The sequence below is a fragment of the Fusarium tjaetaba genome (genome assembly GCF_013396195.1).
Source record: "Fusarium tjaetaba strain NRRL 66243 chromosome Unknown NRRL66243_c0000203, whole genome shotgun sequence".
NCBI lineage: Eukaryota > Fungi > Ascomycota > Sordariomycetes > Hypocreales > Nectriaceae > Fusarium > Fusarium tjaetaba.
Window position 1 is genome coordinate 66,736 of NW_023501399.1, and position 17,655 is coordinate 84,390.

The 17,655-nt window shown below is 48.7% G+C and overlaps 8 protein-coding genes across 8 annotated transcripts in view; 2 read left to right on the forward strand and 6 right to left on the reverse strand.

Annotated features, from left to right (window-relative positions):
• Positions 1 to 459: 459 nt before the first annotated feature.
• On the reverse strand, positions 460 to 1,267 carry FTJAE_9096 (pectate lyase; the record flags this gene model as incomplete). The annotated part of the gene is made up of 3 exons (XM_037355981.1): positions 460 to 564; positions 618 to 760; positions 814 to 1,267. 3 exons carry the CDS (start codon positions 1,265 to 1,267, stop codon positions 460 to 462), a joined length of 702 nt encoding a protein of 233 aa, XP_037203851.1.
• A 1,269-nt stretch (positions 1,268 to 2,536) lies between these two features.
• Positions 2,537 to 4,542, forward strand: FTJAE_9097 (glutathione S-transferase P 10; the record flags this gene model as incomplete). Its single annotated transcript, XM_037355982.1, has 8 exons — positions 2,537 to 2,539; positions 2,621 to 3,464; positions 3,545 to 3,627; positions 3,695 to 3,768; positions 3,838 to 3,991; positions 4,049 to 4,159; positions 4,214 to 4,405; positions 4,459 to 4,542. 8 exons carry the CDS (start codon positions 2,537 to 2,539, stop codon positions 4,540 to 4,542), a joined length of 1,545 nt encoding a protein of 514 aa, XP_037203852.1.
• Positions 4,543 to 4,643: 101 nt separating this feature from the next.
• FTJAE_9098 (alpha beta-hydrolase) lies at positions 4,644 to 5,917 on the reverse strand (the record flags this gene model as incomplete). The annotated part of the gene is made up of 3 exons (XM_037355983.1): positions 4,644 to 4,850; positions 4,904 to 5,531; positions 5,586 to 5,917. The coding sequence occupies 3 exons, from the start codon at positions 5,915 to 5,917 to the stop codon at positions 4,644 to 4,646; spliced, it is 1,167 nt and encodes a 388-aa protein (XP_037203853.1).
• A 395-nt stretch (positions 5,918 to 6,312) lies between these two features.
• Positions 6,313 to 8,218, reverse strand: FTJAE_9099 (beta-lactamase 2; the record flags this gene model as incomplete). Its single annotated transcript, XM_037355984.1, has 4 exons — positions 6,313 to 7,153; positions 7,254 to 7,464; positions 7,510 to 7,632; positions 7,681 to 8,218. 4 exons carry the CDS (start codon positions 8,216 to 8,218, stop codon positions 6,313 to 6,315), a joined length of 1,713 nt encoding a protein of 570 aa, XP_037203854.1.
• A 290-nt stretch (positions 8,219 to 8,508) lies between these two features.
• Positions 8,509 to 10,056, reverse strand: FTJAE_9100 (transcriptional regulatory moc3; the record flags this gene model as incomplete). The annotated part of the gene is made up of 1 exon (XM_037355987.1): positions 8,509 to 10,056. The coding sequence occupies one exon, from the start codon at positions 10,054 to 10,056 to the stop codon at positions 8,509 to 8,511; it is 1,548 nt and encodes a 515-aa protein (XP_037203855.1).
• A 719-nt stretch (positions 10,057 to 10,775) lies between these two features.
• Positions 10,776 to 11,663, reverse strand: FTJAE_9101 (uncharacterized protein; the record flags this gene model as incomplete). The annotated part of the gene is made up of 1 exon (XM_037355988.1): positions 10,776 to 11,663. One exon carries the CDS (start codon positions 11,661 to 11,663, stop codon positions 10,776 to 10,778), a length of 888 nt encoding a protein of 295 aa, XP_037203856.1.
• Positions 11,664 to 12,017: 354 nt separating this feature from the next.
• On the reverse strand, positions 12,018 to 15,865 carry FTJAE_9102 (uncharacterized protein; the record flags this gene model as incomplete). The annotated part of the gene is made up of 7 exons (XM_037355989.1): positions 12,018 to 13,378; positions 13,478 to 13,868; positions 14,253 to 14,272; positions 14,446 to 14,639; positions 14,688 to 14,772; positions 14,898 to 15,058; positions 15,117 to 15,865. 7 exons carry the CDS (start codon positions 15,863 to 15,865, stop codon positions 12,018 to 12,020), a joined length of 2,961 nt encoding a protein of 986 aa, XP_037203857.1.
• Positions 15,866 to 16,832: 967 nt separating this feature from the next.
• Positions 16,833 to 17,655, forward strand: part of FTJAE_9103 (pantothenate transporter liz1) — a gene marked incomplete at both ends in the record, with an annotated part of 1,712 nt that continues 889 nt past the window's right edge. The window contains 4 exons of the mRNA XM_037355990.1: positions 16,833 to 16,948; positions 17,002 to 17,208; positions 17,253 to 17,362; positions 17,418 to 17,437. Of these exons, the coding sequence (XP_037203858.1) occupies positions 16,833 to 16,948; positions 17,002 to 17,208; positions 17,253 to 17,362; positions 17,418 to 17,437 (453 nt within the window). The remainder of the gene's footprint in view (positions 16,949 to 17,001; positions 17,209 to 17,252; positions 17,363 to 17,417; positions 17,438 to 17,655) is intronic.

A 17,655-nucleotide genomic window follows, 5' to 3' on the forward strand; every position in this document is an offset into this window, starting at 1 on the left:
CACTTGCCAAGTTGGTCAAACGGAAACCGGAAGCTTAATCATATCGCCCTGTGGCCTGTCATAATTTTCTGAGCCTGCGTAGCCCACTTCACAAGGTGCCGATAGGGATATGCAACAAGCGTGGGTATTGACCTTAGACCAGCTTGACTGATTGAAGGTTGAAGGCTTTAACCACCTTAAAGGTAGTTATTTCTTGATACTTACAGCTCATAACGTCTTAACGAGACATATCAAGAAAGGTAGGTATATGAGAGATCCCAGCTTCTGCAAGTTCACTTGGAGTAAGTCTCAGCACGAAAGATACCACTGGTGAAAATGACATATATATGTTCAGTTGTCTAAGTAATAATATACAGAGCATGGGAATAGGCGACAAAGTGTCGGCCCTAAGTTCCAACCAGCCAATTAAGAAAGTGAAACACACTTGCTACCAGAGCAATATTGAGCCGAGAAAGGCATTTAGCACTTGCCAGCCTTGGTAGGCTCACACTCGCCGTTGGACTTGTCGCAACCGTTGTAGCCCTGGCACTGGGTCTTGGGGTAACAGTTGTTGGAGTAGGTGGCCTGTCAGGTTTCATCAGTATGATGACTCTTGGGTATATGTCGGAATGACGTACCTTGTCACCGAGGTTGGTGTTGATGCCGATGAGCTCACCGCCGTTGACAGCAGTGACACCCTCCATGTGGACGGATCGCTTGCACTTGGAGTTACCCTTGCAGTTACCGCAAGAGCGGTAGACCTTGCCGTAGTCGTTGGCATCTGCAAATGTTAGCATGAGGCTGGGGACCCGTAAGATAAAAGGCTTGACATACAGAAGTTGACAATGTTGACATGACCGCATCCATTGTGCTGAATAATCTTATCGGCAGCCTTATAAGCACCACCACCAATAATGTTGGCAGTTCCACTACCCTTAATGGAGATAGCATCCTCACAAACATCCTCAAACCAGACAAACTCAAGGTTACAAGCACCAAGACAGTGCACACCCTCCTTCTGGTTGGCACCAATGACAACGTTGCGAAGAGTAGCACCGTCTTCGAGGACGAACACGGCGTCCTTCTCGCCGCCCTCGCTCTGGCCGGAGCACTTGACGCCGCGGTCGTAGCGAACCCACTTGGCGTCGAAGACTTGGCCCTTCTTGAGGTATTGGGGAGCGCTGAGGGACTTGGTGCCTGTAGCTTTGGGGACGCCGCCGGTGTAGCCGAGGCAGGCCATTGCGGCGGGGAGGGTTGTGAGGATGGTGAGAAGGCTGGAGGCGTGCATTTTGGCGGTTGGGAGTGGTGAGTTTAGTTGAAGAGAAGCCGGTCAACGGTTGATGAATGGTAAAGATGGAAGCGAATGGCAATACAAAGAGATAAAACTGAGCTGGTTGGATGAAGACGATCGAAGAGGAACTAACTATCCTTCTTATACATGATCTCTCTACTAGTCTTCGCGATCAATCCGACCGAGTACGATCCATCCATGCCATCCCAACACCACGGTTCCAGCAAGTCACCCACCAATTCTAATTCGCCTATCCCCCTTCCACCATCTCCATCAATCAGAACAAACAGCATCGTCCGCTTTACACAGAATAAAATAAGGTGTTCAGCTCCTTGTTTCAGGACAATCCATTTCCTCCACTTAGGTGACGGACAGCCCAGCTCTGATAGGCTATTCATCCCGGTCGCATGTTTAGGGATGCGCGTATCTGACTTAAGCTTATTTCGCGTTCGGATGACTTAACCGCTTTCAAGAGTTCATGCCCGGAGATGGAGGCTATGCTGGTGAGATAACTGCTAAAATCCGTGGTTTTGTGGAGTGCATGCCTTAAGTTGTTTCGAATCATCTGTTAAGCTTGATGGAGCGGAACCACATTGGGGAATGACGGCGGCCTTGATTGGTGGTGAAATATGTTCTGCTGGCACCGGTAATAGCGCGACTTCCGATACGAAGCGGAAGACTGGCTCCGGTTATGTTTTTAGGGAGTCAAAGGAAGATCATGCTCGGTGAGCTCTTCGCCGAACCATGAATGCGAGATGGGAGTATGAAGTTATGGAAGAGTTGAAGTGCATCCTACCAAAGCCCAGGACCGAGACGTAGTGCGGCCCATAGATTTCTGTGTTCACAACTCTCGATAAAATTGAGACAGTTTTGATCGAGGAGCCGGACTCAGGAGCGGACCGTACCGAGGAATTCACTTTCATCATGTCATCGCTACGCGTTGAATCGGGAAATAACTCCCACTAAAGCCACCCAAGAATGTCTCGATCGCGCTACCAAGCCGCTCCTCTACGACGTCAAGGCTACGCCTGAAGGTGAACTTGTAAAGATCTAAGGTAGAAATGCACCGCTTACCCGGTTTGCCGCATTCCTGATAATGAGGCTTACAGCGCTTCATCTCATTCGTAGATGGAGATCATCTGGGCAGGTCTGGACGGCTCCTTCGGCGAATCAGCGCCATCTTTACGCCCCAGCATTCCAGTGCCTGACTCTTGCACCGGACCTTTGATCAGTGTGACCTCGAGCGTCAGCTGTCAAGAGAACAAAATGGTATGAGATCCCGTAGCCAGAGTGTGCGACAATGCTCCTGTCAATTCTATCTTCTGCTTTAGATAATCTGACTTTTGCAAGTCGATATCTGGTATTATGGCACTCTTACGTATGAACCCGACGCCTATTCACCAAGTTCATCCGTACATCCGCATCATACTACTCGTCACTCTTCTCAACTGCGGCTTGACAATACTCTTTTTCTCTCACATCATCTTCTTCCCAAACCTTACTAGACCTCATATTCCCCTCGATTCAATCACATCATCAGTCAAGTATGTTTTGCGACCGTTGGCGAGCAGGCCAGACATCACGAAGTCATGCGTGGAAGGACATCAGGAAACCCTTGCCTCAGGATACACGATCGAGGTCAAATGCAATATGTATCGACAGGGAGTCACATACGATGAAGTGTCCTCGTACAGCGAATGCGCGGCGATCTGCGAGTCACTAGACATTGATGTATGCTCATACCATCCACCGTCAAAACGCTGTGTCGTATCAAGCCTGTATGGAAGAGATATTCCCCGAGAGGGTGTCTATTACATGACAAAAGTCATCGAGAACGATCCCGAAGACATCGATTCTTACGACCATGGGGACCCCTTCGAAGAGGTGCCAGATCCAGAAATGGACGCCTGCCTTGACCGCATCGCCGACCTCGAAACAGAATTGGAGCATTGTCGCTCTGAAACCGTCCCATCAACGCCTTTATGCGGCGTCCAAGGCATTGCTATCAACGGTCGCATAGACATGATCCAAGTCACCGGCGTCGACGCCTGCAAAGCGATTTGTCTCGCCAACCCATCATGTCAAGCTTACTCCGCGTCCGACAACCCGGGAGATTGGTGTTATATCTTTGACAGACCGCACGGAGGCCTCACGACAAATTATTACCGCCATTTACATACATATGATCGCGACTGTTAGTGATATTTATATTTGGACTGATCGATAGAGACTGTTTCAATTGTCGGTGTCGGAATGCGTTATCCGAAACCACAGCCGACATCCGCGGAAACGGAAATATGGCATCGTGGTGGAGCACGGCTCTTAAAGCTTGGGCGATCACTAGCGAAAACCCCGCAGTATAAGAGATCAATTGACCAATTCCTTCTGGAAACATTCTATCCGCAAGAAATACACCGTAAAAAGATCATGTCAGCCTCGGATTCAGTTGTCTATCACTACCTCGCGATCGGCAAGCTTGGCCGCGGCGAAGTCGTCAAGTAAGTGTGCTCACGACGTGAACTCTGTCGCTCCGTCGTCCTGGATTGTGCACTGACTGCTGAGATCAGGCTGTTTATGATTGACGCGGGCATCAAGTTCGAAGAGCGCTTGTACGCCCGTGATGATACTTGGCCTGAGACCAAGGAGAAGCTGAAGAAGCAGGGCCTTACTCGCACCGGACAACTCCCTTCGGTAGAGTACAAGGGTAAAGTCCTCACTGGTGTTAGTCACCATCTATCATTCTGACTATCATGACAGAAGCTGACTTGAGCTGCATAGCACGTTCCCATCCTGCGATATCTCTCGCGTGAACTCGGCGCATACGATGGCACAACCAATGACGACAAGTACTTGGTTGATCTAGTGTCGGATATCTATGTTGACTGGAGGGTAAGTCTACGTCCAATGGCGGAGTATTTCATGCGAAGCTAACTGGGAAATTAGGTCCAATGGGTAGCCAATCTCAAGGGTCTCAACCCTGATTACAAGGAAAAGGACGCTCCTCCATACTACGAGCTACTCGGTCAATACTACGCCGAGCGTGAGGGGCCATATCTTCTTGGAGACACTGTTACTTACGCCGACTTTGCCGTCTATGTTTCTCTTGACAACGATATTCGAACAAAAACACTTCCGGTATGTATTATGATTGTTAAGCGAGTGATGTTAATCTGACATGGGATACATAGGAAACCCTCCCCGAGTCCATCGTCAAGTTCCGAACTGCTTTCGAGGCTCGACCTAACATTGCCGACTATATCAAGCAGGGCTAAGGCATAGATGATCCACAGATAATCTTTAGACAATCTTTAGACAATCTTTAGACAGAAGACATACGGATGCATCTTCTGCTCCAATTGAACTCGTGAAGTCCCTATAGTCCCTGAGAGCCCAAGTAGGCCAGCATGACTTCATAACCGGCCGTAGCATTGGTAGAAAGAGTAAGACCATGGCCTGTGTCGGGTTGTAGGTGAACCCCGATGTGAGACGCTCCAGGATTAAGGCCCTTGAGCGTCTCCATATCGTAGGTGTTGCTGCAATCGCCATCGCATAAAGGGTAGTCGTTCTCGCCGATGAAGTACTAGTATATCTATCAGCCTAATATCTATACCTCAGTAGATGAAGATTACTTACCTGGAGGGGACCCTTGAACTGAGTTGAAGGCTGTGATAGAAGATTAGAGGATAACTCCCCAACTGTACCAGTCTGCTTAATCTTCTCCGCATACTCAAGCGCCTCAACTTCAAAAGACCCCTTCTTGAGGAAGATCTGCTGGATACTGCTCAGGCTGGCCTGCACGGCATATCCCGCAGGACGATCGCCAAAGCGCTTGGGGTCATACTGTCGTGCAAACTCAAAGCCGAATGCATTAGCACCGACCTTACCGCTCTGGTTATTGGGAAGAAAGCCAGTCAGGATAGCGCCGTCGCTGAGACTACCGTGGAGAGAGAGAAGACCGCTTGTTGTGGCAGAACCGAAAGAGTGTCCTACGTGAACGACTTTCTTGGGCTTGTAATCGTAGAAAGACTTCTGCGGGCGTTTACTGGTAACCTTGGAGGACGCAAGCAGCTTTCCGTCTCTAGCGAGAATAGTGAGCTCTTTCAGGATTGCGACTTGTAATCCAAGCTGGACCTCGTTATATCCATCGGCTTTGGTGGACTTGCCAGTTCCGAGACGATCATAAGTAAGGATGGAGTACCCCTTTGCGAGAGCAGCATCGACATAAGAATACTTCTCAGGCTTGAGTTCAGGGTCCCAGTATCTGTCATCGCGGTTAGCTGCAGGGGCTAGCAGAATATCTTTGGGCGCTACTCACTCCTTGTCAAAACCTAGACCATGGGTGGCGATCTGCAAGACATCCGATTTCTTGCCATCGGCAGGAATGCAGAGTTGAGCGCTGATGGAATAAGTGCCGTGAACGGGAAGGGCTTCAACGCTCCTGTTGGCGTGCGACCAGGTCGAAGTGTCCCATACAAAGTCGACAAGATCGATGTTGCTTTCGACTTTGACAGAGTTGTAGCGGGTGTTGTTAGCTGAAGCCGTAACGGGAATCTGGAGTTGGACACAGCTTTTGGGCTGGCTTGTAGGCGATGCGAGTGCAGACGAAAGGGCGGATAGCCCGACTAGGAGTCTGGCAGCGCTATGCATAGTTGTAGATGTGTGATTTCCAGGTGAGAAGCCTGAACTGTGATACTAAGTGATGAGGTTCTGGATGACTGCGGATGACTTCTTATTTTATAGGCGTTCAAGGCCATTGTGAGCCCCAAGCAAAAGTCAATGGAATTTGGAATAATTGTTGAGACGTATCCTGAACCTGGCGTATTACAGCGTATAGTGGGCGTAAGTCAGACGTATCTTCACCCTGAGGGTTACATATGTAGCTCCGCCCCACTGGACTGCATGACAAGACCGGAAGATTCGGGGAACACGACGGGGTCTAAAGAGCTTGAAGGAAGGAGAGATATAGCGGCAAAAAGTAAAACATAGTGAACTATTTGGGATAGATCGAATGACAGGACGTCCTCTGCACTTATGTTCTTGCCTCAAGGTTTCTTCTCCACTCTCTTCATCTCAACATCAAACGCCTTGGACTTGATACTAACAGCTTTCCCATCCTTTCCATACTCAAACTCAAAGTGATCCATAGAAAGGCCATTGTAAATGAAACGATCGAGCATATGCCAAGTAATGCACGTCACATCCTTGACCTTGGTCAGACCTTCGATCATCTCCGCTTCTTTGTCACGGAGTGTTGGGAACACAGCTCTCCATGCGGCGCGAGACTTGTTCTCAATACCAGTAGGGTATAGTCGAACACTCTTGATGCCTGAGTCAGTGGTATCGTTATATCGCCCAGGCTGGAAGCGGTTCAAGTTGGGTAGGACGTCGAAGCCTCGGGCAGTCCACTTACTCAAGACCAGACCAGGTCCCTCATCCAATGAGATGGTAAGCGAAGACCCCGTCTGCTTGTCGACATAACTTCCAGCGAAGCGAGCTTTGGATTCATCCCGAGATGCCATGTCCATAGCTGGAATCAGCGCCTCGACGATATTGAGGGTCGCGAGCTGTGCCCAAACACTCGAGACTTCTGGTCCCGCGCCAAGGACAGACACGACGAGGCCAGTGTCAGGAATCATGGCCATACCAGATTGATAGCCGCTCAGGGTACCACCCTTCGTGTATAGATCAATGATGCGACCGTCGGAAGTCAAGTTGTCGATGCGGTAGATCTCCCAAGGCGACCCAACTGAAGCGCTCCAAGTTGATGTGAAAGTGTTTGGCTTGAGCCAGCGGCGGGTATTGGGCGGGGAGAGCGCTTTGTTCTTGAGGATACTGGTCATGAAAGATAGCATATCGGCGGTGCTAGAGCCCATGGCGCCGGCACTTGATTGCGTTAGTAAAGATGTGACTTTGGAGAGGATATACTTGCGGAGCAAAGATGCCGATATCAGCGTTCCAATCATCACTTCCAGCAGGAATGAACATATTCTCCGAGTTCTCTGGGACAATACCAGAGTATGTCCGCTCCAGGTCTAGAGGCTTCAAGACCAAATCCTTGATAGCGGCGTCAAAGGTCTTGTTAGATGCTGCCTCAACGACAAGACCGACGAGACTGATTCCTGCGTTGGAGTAGACTGGCGATTGGCTAGGTTGGTAGACGGGAGGGCGGTAGAATTTGAAGATGGTGAGTAAGTCTATAATTGTTAGCCAGGAATGACAAGATAGAATGGGTAGCTTACCTTCTCTGGTGCAGACTGGAGCTCCAGGGAGACCTTTGCAAGATGGAATCTTCTTATTTTCCGACAGCTTCGGGAGGCCAAGAGCTTCCCAGTTGAATGGGAAAGCAGAGATATCAGTGGTCACTATGATCATTAGCATCGACCGCTATATATCGATTGGAATATACTCACTATCGCCACCCAGGCCCGACAGATGCGCTGCAGCGTCGCCAACTGTGATGTCACCCCAGTGAATAACATCAAGGTCATCACCAGAATGAGGCTTATGAGGATGAGCAAGCTCTGGAATCCAACGAGTAACAGGATCATTCATGCTCAACACCCCATCCTCAGCCAGGCGCAGAGCCGCCAGAACTGTGAACACCTTTGAAATGCTTCCGAGACGATAGACAGTACTTGCGTTGATCTTCTTCACACCTTCCTTCGGATTCATGATGGAAGGCGTGTAGTGAAAGTCGAGTAAAGGCTCATCCTCGTAAACGGATTTGACTCCAACGGAGACACCAGAGAGATTGAAGCCTGCGGTCTGTCCCTTCAGAACAGTGGTAATGGTACCAACGGCATATTGCACGGCAGGATGCTGACTGGCTTGTCGTGGCGCAGGCAAAACAGGGCCGTAAGGTGGACAATATCGTGGCGTAGCGTTAACGACGTGCTGAAGACCAGCGAAAAGAGTGAAGAGGCTAGGTAAAGAATGAGAGAACAACATTGGAAAGTATTGCTCTAGTAGAAGAAGTATCTGCCACTGTGAGCCGAGCATAATTTCGAGGGATATCGCAGGCTCTATTTATTCATATCCGTGGTTTTGTGTAGATGCGTTTGTCTGTTGGAATTCCGTTCGGTTGGGTTCACTGAGCACAGCCCCTGAAAAGACCGAGCTGGCCCACTTGCGAAGGATCTAGCGTCCCTTTCTCTACAGGGATGTAACAACCAATGACACAGCCCACAAGACCAAGATTGCATTACGGCTTCATGCTGGCTCGTCTTTCTCGAACAGGGCTATTCTGGTAGAGGTACATTCTTATGCCATGTATCCCAATATCTCTCATCCGCCCAAAAGTTCTTTCGTGGACCTCTAGTCTCATCGCTTAGCATACCTTCTAAATCTCGACACTTGCATAGCTGCACTTTTGCGAAGCGAGCTGGACTTCCTGCGCCTTTGTCGAGAGTGATGCTTTCGTATCGTCTGTCAAGGTAATCTTGTACTAGACATAGATGAACCCTCTGATGCCCAGGAACATCTATAGATTGCATGCTTCCTTGCATTTCGTTGAGGGTGGATGACAAGTTGTTCAATGTGTTCTCTTCAGCTGCGATCACGACCTCAAGTATCTGGGCTTCGATGGCTCCGCACCATGGACCTTCTCTTCCACTCTTCCGAAGCAGATCCAATCCTTTTTTTCGCCAGAAGGAGTTCCTGTACTTGAGCGTCGCGAAAAAGAGAGGCTGGATGATACCCATCTCTGGTGTAAATAGCGGCAAGGGATTTGAAGACTTGTCGCTCGATCTGATGTCGAGAACTGCTTTGGCCGATGCGATGATCTCTTGGAACTCGAGAGCGTAGTTGTCATATGCTGTTTCGAAAGGTTGGAGAGCGTTGGAGACGTATATGAGTGCGGTGTAGCACTGCATCCGAAGGACAAGTATTTGTTCGTTCCGCGGGTCCAAGACGCTGTATTGGGGGTTTAGTTGGTTGGATGATAACCACTGTTGCAGGTTCCCACGACATCTCCCCTGCTCAATCAACAGATCGGACGGAATTTGAGCAGGGTGAGCGTATTTGCAAGGGAATGCTGATGAGATAAAACGGTAGCTGGCGTGTAGTATGGAGTACAATGCTCGATCTGGAGACATTAAAGCCATGCTTAGTCTGTTGGATTCACCAGTCAACGGTATGTCTAGACTCGTAGCATAGGTCACCGAATGGAGATTGAGCTTCTCGAATAAAATCGCTAGTCCATCATCATCAATCGAAGGCTTCGCGCCATTGTTCCCTCGGGCGCCCATCACTGCCAAAGCGCCTTGAAGATGCATGTATCCCCTGTCACTTCGCTGCTGCAGAGTTTCAGTGAAGGCCATGAGTAGGCATGCGAGCATACAGGGCAAAGCACCATTCCGAAGATCTAAAACCTCATTTTGCACTAGCCTCAGCGCTTGATGGTAATGTCGTGTTGTTGCCATTTCTTCCCGAGATCTGAGCATATGCTCATTGTACGAAGCGCCGAATGCAGCCGCAGCAGCTTGCACAGCTGGTATTGTGTGGATCATCTGGGGGACAGCATAGCTCCAGAATGAAATCTCAGAGTCACTTTTTGCGCGACGTGGCCCTTGACTGAGAACTGTGCAGGTAAGATAGGAATAGCGATCTAGAGAAGAGGTCGGGCTGCGCGAGGGACTGCGGATAGATAGAAGTGCCGCTTCTGCTGCCCTTAGCGAGGGACCTGCTGGCGCGCCAATGGGGTATCCAAGGCATGAAACCTTGGAGAAGAGGCAGCGTCGACAGGATGGTTTAGTCTCATCGCATTTGACTCTTCGTTTCCTTGGCATGTCAGCTTTCGCCCTACCTCCGTCTTGAGAAAGGGTTCGTACTTGCAAGTAAGACAGCCAAACTTTGACTGTTTCACATTGGTTCGCGTTCGCTTGGTAAAAGGACTTATTCTTGTGTTCTCCATGGTGGCATGGTCTTGTCGAGGACTAAATGCTAGTACGCTGACAGGACGGGTATGAGGGGCTGGAAGGACGCAATTACGATGTTCCGACGGCAGGGGACATCGTATGATACCCTGTCACCTCTATCCGCTGCTGCACGAAGGACTTGGAATTTCTTTACCGTTTTCTATCCATCTAATAACTTCCTTACTCCCGGTATTGAGTGCTAGCATGTCGGAATGAGGAAGTATGTTGATTTCTATATGCCCTAAACGCGTAAATAAAATCTCAATAGCCTCGAAGGTCGGCTTAGGAGTCACACATTCACAATCTACCTTTAGGTTGCTGGTGGAGCAGAGGAATAAGTATTAGGACATAGAACTTCATCTTGGGATCACGTAGCAGTCGCCAAAGCCTGTTTCTTTGACGTGGCTGCTGGAGTTCTCAGGGGATACAGGCTTTTGAACTCTCACGGGCTTTCGCATTCACGTGAACGTGAGATATTAAATGGAGTTCAATATCTAAACCCTAAGGTACCTACTTACACCACGACACCTAGAAGAAGAAGAAAAAGGTATATATATATATGCATATGATATGTTGGAGGTGTCGGTGTTTTACTGGACGTAATCCACCTCAATGTAGTCCAGCCTGTAGGATGTAGCAGCACGGACACACTTGCTGGTGAAGTCAAAACCAGGTTTCACCAGGGTCCAGTGTCCATCACAAGTCCAAAAGTCTGCAATCCCCAGATCGCCGTATTGACACTGAAGCTGCGGGTGTCCATTTGGAGAGACAATATCGCAATCCAAGGGCGAAACCCCGTTGTCCTCGGCCAGCGCAGTCTCAGCAGTAATCACCAAGCTGTAGTCGGACGAAGGAAAATATCCCACAAGCTTTCCAACGTTGGCGCCGTTACCGATCTTCACTTTGCCGCTGCGTTCGCCCAGGGTGAAGATGAGGTCCCCGGCGGCGCCCGCGATCGTGAAGTCGATGAATTCTACGTCGGGAATTGAGGTGTCACTAAGAGAAGCGAAGCCTGTGCCGGCCGTGTCTGCGAGGGCAGGGTTGGTAGTACTGTGGCCGAGCATATAGATGGATTGGACGGCTTCAGGGCCTTCGGTGGTCGTGGTAGCTGCGGCAGTGGTGGTTGTAGCTTCGGTGGTGGTCTCAGCGGTGGTGATAGCTACCGTGGTAGTGGTTGTGTCGACGAGAGCTGTGGTGGTGGTTCCGACTGAAGAGACGGAGGGGGTTGTTTCTACAGTGATGGTAGTTCCAGTCTCGCTCTCGGACTTGCTCTCGGTCGCGGTGGTAGTAGTCTCGGTCGCATCGACAGAAGCAGTGGATGTCGCGCTCTCGCTCTCGAAGGAACTGGTCGCAGTCTCACTAACAGATGCGATGTAGGTCGATGAGGAAATAATCGACGACGGACGACATGGGCCAGCGTTAGCTAAAGTAGCCACCAGCAGGACAACAGTCCCAGAAAGAAGGTTGTGCGAAATCATGATAACGAATGACGAGGTTAAGTCTGGAATGAGCGACAGAGGGTGAGTAAATAGAGATCAAGGGGAAGAATAACATTTCTCTTTCCGATCCTTTATACGAAAAATGCCCCTTTTGTTTATTTGGCTTAGGGCTGGTCTTGTTAGTGTGTAGATCTAGTTGAGGCTATCGATTGTGGCGGCGATCTAGGCCAGTGAATTGCAGTGGTTGACTGATGGTGGTAATTACCCTGAATGCACTAAAGGCGCTATTGATTAACTCTAAGTAGCCTAAAACCATAATGGCCATTAGTCGAAGATCGACTCTCATAAATGAGCCAGTAACAAGCTTCAATTGCCTACATATTCTTGTGACAATTATAGCTCCTCCAACGAAGATGGCCACGGAAATACGACCTTTTGCGGCGTGCAGCCATGGTAGAAACACAATCCGTGAATCCAGCGCTTTGTGTACAACTGAGGGAGTAGTATGTCACTATTCCCAGCATCGTAGTCGACCTCCAACGAGACATGTTTGTCTAGGTCATTGAGGTCAAAACCTCCACGGTCAGTCTGCGCACGCTGAAAAGAGGTGAAAACGTGACGATCTTGATCACGATCAAGACTCATTTCAGAGCCAGTCCCGCTGCTTTCGTCGTCAGAGTCTTCTGGCTGGACAAAGACAGCAACGCCTAAAGGACCAGGACCGAGTAAAGTTGCAGTGCAGAGCAGTTTCCCTCGCAGTATAGCTTCTTCGACTTTATCGACCATACTGAGCAGCCATTCTTCTGCAGCTGATGACGGCACTTCAAGGTCGAGGATTTCGTCCAGTCTGTCTGAAAGAACTCGGTATTCGGATGCCAGTTCACCTGCTAGCCATTCAAGTGGTCGCTTCGCCGGCTGTCGGTATCTCTTCTTTCCGTGAGGCTGCATGTATCTGTAAAAGCTAGCCGTGGAGATCTCGTCATCAAGCCGCCATATGTAGCCCTCAGTCTGTACACCCTCTTCTGTCAAAATGACATTGGCAAAACGACAACTCTTGTTAAAGGTCAGTTTGGCTTTTTTCCATGGAGACTGTAGCCCGTTAAAGAAATGCTTATGCAAGAACTCGGTGATAGTCATTGTTTTCACGTCGAGCTTGTCTCGAGGATGATTTGACAAGATCTCCCCATTCATAAGAACAAGTGTAAGGATGGATAGGCTAAGACTATTTTTGTCGGCCTGAAGCTGTGCACTGTTCAAACGATTCGCGTACTGACAGCAGTTGGCGATGATAGCTAGTCTGTCCCACTCCCTATCAAGGTTACGACTCGCAATGTCTTCGATGATGCTGGGAGACATTGACACTGGTGCGGAATCCTCCTCGTTGGCGAGTAAAATTGTGTATCGCTTGGCTCTCGAGAGGATGCTATCTAGATGCGGAGGTGGTGGTTGTTGGTTCGAGTATGCTAGGCAAAGCTTTGTTGCTTGCTCGTAAAGGCTCGCGGAACTGATCAAGAGTTCTCCGTCCAAAGAACCAAAGTGTCGAACAGGCTTTTCATGACTGAGCCCTGAGGAATTCGCAATGAGGAGAGTCATCTTCATATTGGCACGGTAGTTCTCTTGATAAGTCCAACCTCTGGTGAACCATAAATCAGAGGTGATATAACGGAGAAGTTGAAGTGCGTCGAGAGCTCTTTCACTTGAAGACAACAAGTAACTGCTCCCTCGTTTCGTTACAAATGTCCCAGAAAGGATTTCTACCAGTAATTGGAGTTGTTCCGTGGTACTGATTGTCAACGATAGCAACGCGGCTGGGTGTTTGCTAAGGCTATAGACTCGGTCCATCGCCTGCATACCTATCTCCTTCTCTTCGCCCTCCTCCTGAACAATGCAGTGCTTGTCGATCCAAAGGTACTTGCAGTTGACGTGATCCATGTATCGCTTGATTCTGCTGAAAACGACGTCTCTCACAGACGACGGTTCCACGATGCCAGACCGAAGCTCTTCAATCAAGTACCCACCATGAGGGACACCGGCTTCTTCCGGGGATGGCTTCCAAGTGTATGATAGAGCCACATACTTTCTTTGGGTAAAGGCATTGATTGTGTCTAGTCCTAAAGTTGGTTGCGTTGACGGCTTGGCGTGGTCCCGATCAGTGAAATATAGGCATTTGAGATTCTCAGAAATTTCAAGGACTTCTGCTGTGGAACGTTGGCCGCCTGGATATGAATCAGCCGCTTCACGATGCTGGGATTTCCATAGCGTTCTCCAATGTTACGAAGCGGCTCATGCAGGTCGCTACCCGACTGAGGATGTTCGCCCGCGCCCAATTGATTGATATGCGACATTGTTTGCTAGGTTTGTACGGGGCCCGAGGTCAACACGGTGTCTTAGTGGGGATCGCTCCATATAAGCCTTCATTCTTCTATCAGCCGCAATTGGTAAAGAATCGAGAGAATCAAAGGTGGAAATGTAATTTCCATCATATTTGCAGAGGCTGTGCAATTAGGCAGCAGTAGGGGGCCTCAAAATCGTATGTCAATGCGTATTGGTCAGCAATCGTGGCTTCTCCAATCTACTAATATGATAGATCAAGCCTTGTCTCAATGCATCGGGATCTGTATATCATACTGTCATGAAGGCAATAGACACTTGGCAAATGTAGGCACTCAAAAACTATGGTATAACCGTTATTTCAATTTCCATCGCTGATTGAACATCGTTTCGAGTGCTTTGAGATAACCAAGACCATCCAACAGACTTTTACAGACAAAGCTATGTTTACAGCGATCTTCAGTATATCTTATAGCCACCCGAAGGTTACATGCACAACAAAAGGCCAAGCTTTCAACATCAGAGCGAGCAATATAGTCCAAGTGATGCTTCGCGACGTCAACCATGATCTTGGTAATCGTCTCCAACGCGGCTTCAGAGCTGTTCACCCATCCATCCCTGTCAGCGTCTGCAGATAACGAGCCAGCTATCGACAAGATCTTCTCGTGTAAAATGTATAAGGACCTATTATGGAGTTAGAGGAAAGTTTGTGCCTAATGAGAATGTTCATACCTTACCACAGTTGCGATAGTTCCGCACCGCAAACCAGGCTCATGCGGTGTCTGTGCCATGAAGACAGACATCCGCTCTTGCAATTCTTTATCCAGTAGTTGCAGTTTCTAAGAGCTGTGACTCAGAGTCGCTTTGCTTAGACTGCTTCGTCCGTCTCATGCAAGCAGTGGTCAAGCATATAGATAGCTTGGGCTTGTCGGCCGAAACTACTCAAACTGGAAGAGTTCTGAATAGTGGAAGAAGACATGGTGCAATACGTTGGGATATATTCACCGTTGGACTCCGTGTCAGAAGGCAAAGGTACGTCAGAGCTGGGGCAGACTGCTATGGGGTCTGGACGTCCGTTACTACTGTGCTCCAGCAAGATAAACCTATGATGTATAAGCACAATTTCTTTCAAAGATCTAGGTTAATTGAAAGATAGTATACCTTTCCAGGACAATGTTGGACCACCACAAGTTCCACTCTGACGTAGCTTGTAGTCTAGTCTCTTCTTGAACTGCAGTGAGCTTCTTACAAGCAGTGTCGACACCAGCAACCTGTGCCATTCTAATGCATGCAGCAATAGAGATGTAAGCTGAGTCAATCTGGCCACTAGCATACTCATAAGCCGATAAGATAATGCCGGTCTGAATCAGAGCAACGCTGGCTTGCATCATAGCCTGAACTTGAGCGTACAGTGTTTTCACTGTCACATGTACTGCTGAATGGTGGAATAAAGGATCATCCAAGACTCCACCAGACCTTAGAGTGACAAGACATATCGCGAGCAGCAGAACTGAAATGTCAGCCCCTGGAAGTCCTCGCTCGCTTAACTCAATGTGCTCATACAGGTGCCGTGGGGCTATGATGGGCAACCACTTCTGAAAGTTGTCAAGAAAGCGTTTTCCGGCTTGAAGTGGAGATTGGCCGACTACTCTGTATAGGTAGTGCATATGATAAGCCATCGTGCTGTCTAGAGTGGCAGTGGAAATAGCCATGGGGAATAATGTAAGAGACCAGGGCTTGAACACTTCTGCTACATCGTCATTCATTGGCGGTGTATCGCTCTCGGTGTCGTATATGCAGTCGAAACCGCGTTTGAAGCAGTAGGAACAGGTTGGTAGCTCTTTGCCGCACGCTTTCTTCTTTGCTTTGCATATCCGGCAAACCCGGGATGCTCGTTGTGGTGAACTCATGGTCTGCGCGTGATTTAAACGCTCAGCGAGATGAGAGATTTGTGTTCGGCCGCCGCTATCACCGTCTCCGGTCTCGAGAGACAATATCTGAAAGCATTAGAAATCGAGTTGTCGAAGGAGAGTCTTCAGCTCCAACATGAGAGCTGATGATAGTGGAGACCTGCGGCCGCCGCTTTGCCCACGTCTGGTTTAGTGCGAATGGTCCAGACGATCAAGCCCGGATATAAACTAGGAAATTCTTGGCAACGAGGCTGTTTCTTCGGCTTCCAGTGCCGAATACTTGCTCATCTCTCAATTGAAGCTTTACACCGTCGGGCAGCATCGCAGGATAAACAACATCGTGAACTCCTATCAAGGTACTCATGAGTAAACAAGGGAAAGAGTCGAGATGCATCAAGAGGCTTAAATATCGCGATCATGCTGTAGATAGAATTCAGAGCAGTTCTTCATTGCATCAATCGACTCACTAAGCTTACATTTACTCTACTGAAAGTCTCAGTGACAGAACTGCTTGAATTTTATACCATGGCGAACCATAAAAATCAGTCAGACTCTGAACAGCGTGTTATGACGACCGGGCCCTTGGCGGTTCGAGAACCGAAGCCGGCCCGTCAATGGTGGCATTGGCATGAGCCAAGGACTAGCAAAGAAGAGAAGTGTGTAATCTTTAAGTTGGATGCCGCAATTCTGGCTTACACGTGCTTGGTAAGGCAAAGCCACTTATAGATTAACGAGCTATTACTAACAAACATTATAAAAGACTTTCTTCGTCAAGTCTCTGGATCAAACGAATATCACAAATGCTTATGTATCTGGAATGAAAGAGGATTCGAATCTTCGTCAGTTACACACCACCGCAATCTCGCTGATATTTAGAGGCTAATAGCTTTCTCTAGATGGAAACGAACTCAACTGCCTGACGACGTATTTCAATATCAGCATTATCATTGGGGCACCATTTACAACAATGATGCTCACCTTTATCAAGCCTCGCTGGTGGCTCCCTGCCTGCACAATGGCTTGGTCACTGCTTGTACTGGGAATGCACAGGGCTGAGACTGTTAAGAGTCTATATATCCTGCGGTAAGATCCAGTGTTATAGATATCGTAGGAGGGTCACTTATGTCTAAATCTAGGTTCTTCACTGGTCTTTACGAGTCGGGTGCTATGCCTGGATCACTGTACATTGTATGGCAATTGAACATCCAAAACGAAAATGCTTACTCAGAACCTCGACAGATCGGGAGTTGGTATCGCAAGTCGGAGATCAGTAGGCGGACTACTCTCTTCTGGTTCTCATCGGTGGGCGAACAGATGCTGTCTGGATATATCCAAGCTGGACTGTAAGCCTCACTTCACCTGACGACTACAGACTAACATATCTCAGATATAGGAACATGAATGGTCGTCTGGCTTTAGCTGCGTGGCGATGGCTGTTCATCCTCGACTTTTTTATCAGTGTCCCCGTGGTCGTTCTTGGTCTTGCCATCTGCTCTGGTAAGACAGAAATTTGTACCGTACTATTCGCTTGACCTGACACTTCATTGAACAGACGAACCAAAAGCTAAGAGAGTATGGTGAATGTCTGAACAGGAGAGGCAGCGATGTATAGAGCGGATGGTCAACGAAGGACGGGACGCTGATCATTTCCATTGGTATCGTGCATTGATCAAGCAAGTTTTGACATCTTGGCAACTTTATGTATTTTGCCTTGCTTGGGCGTTGGCATTCCTCTTTTCATCATCTTGGTGGACACTCCTAACTGAACTTAGGCTCATGGAACTCACTTG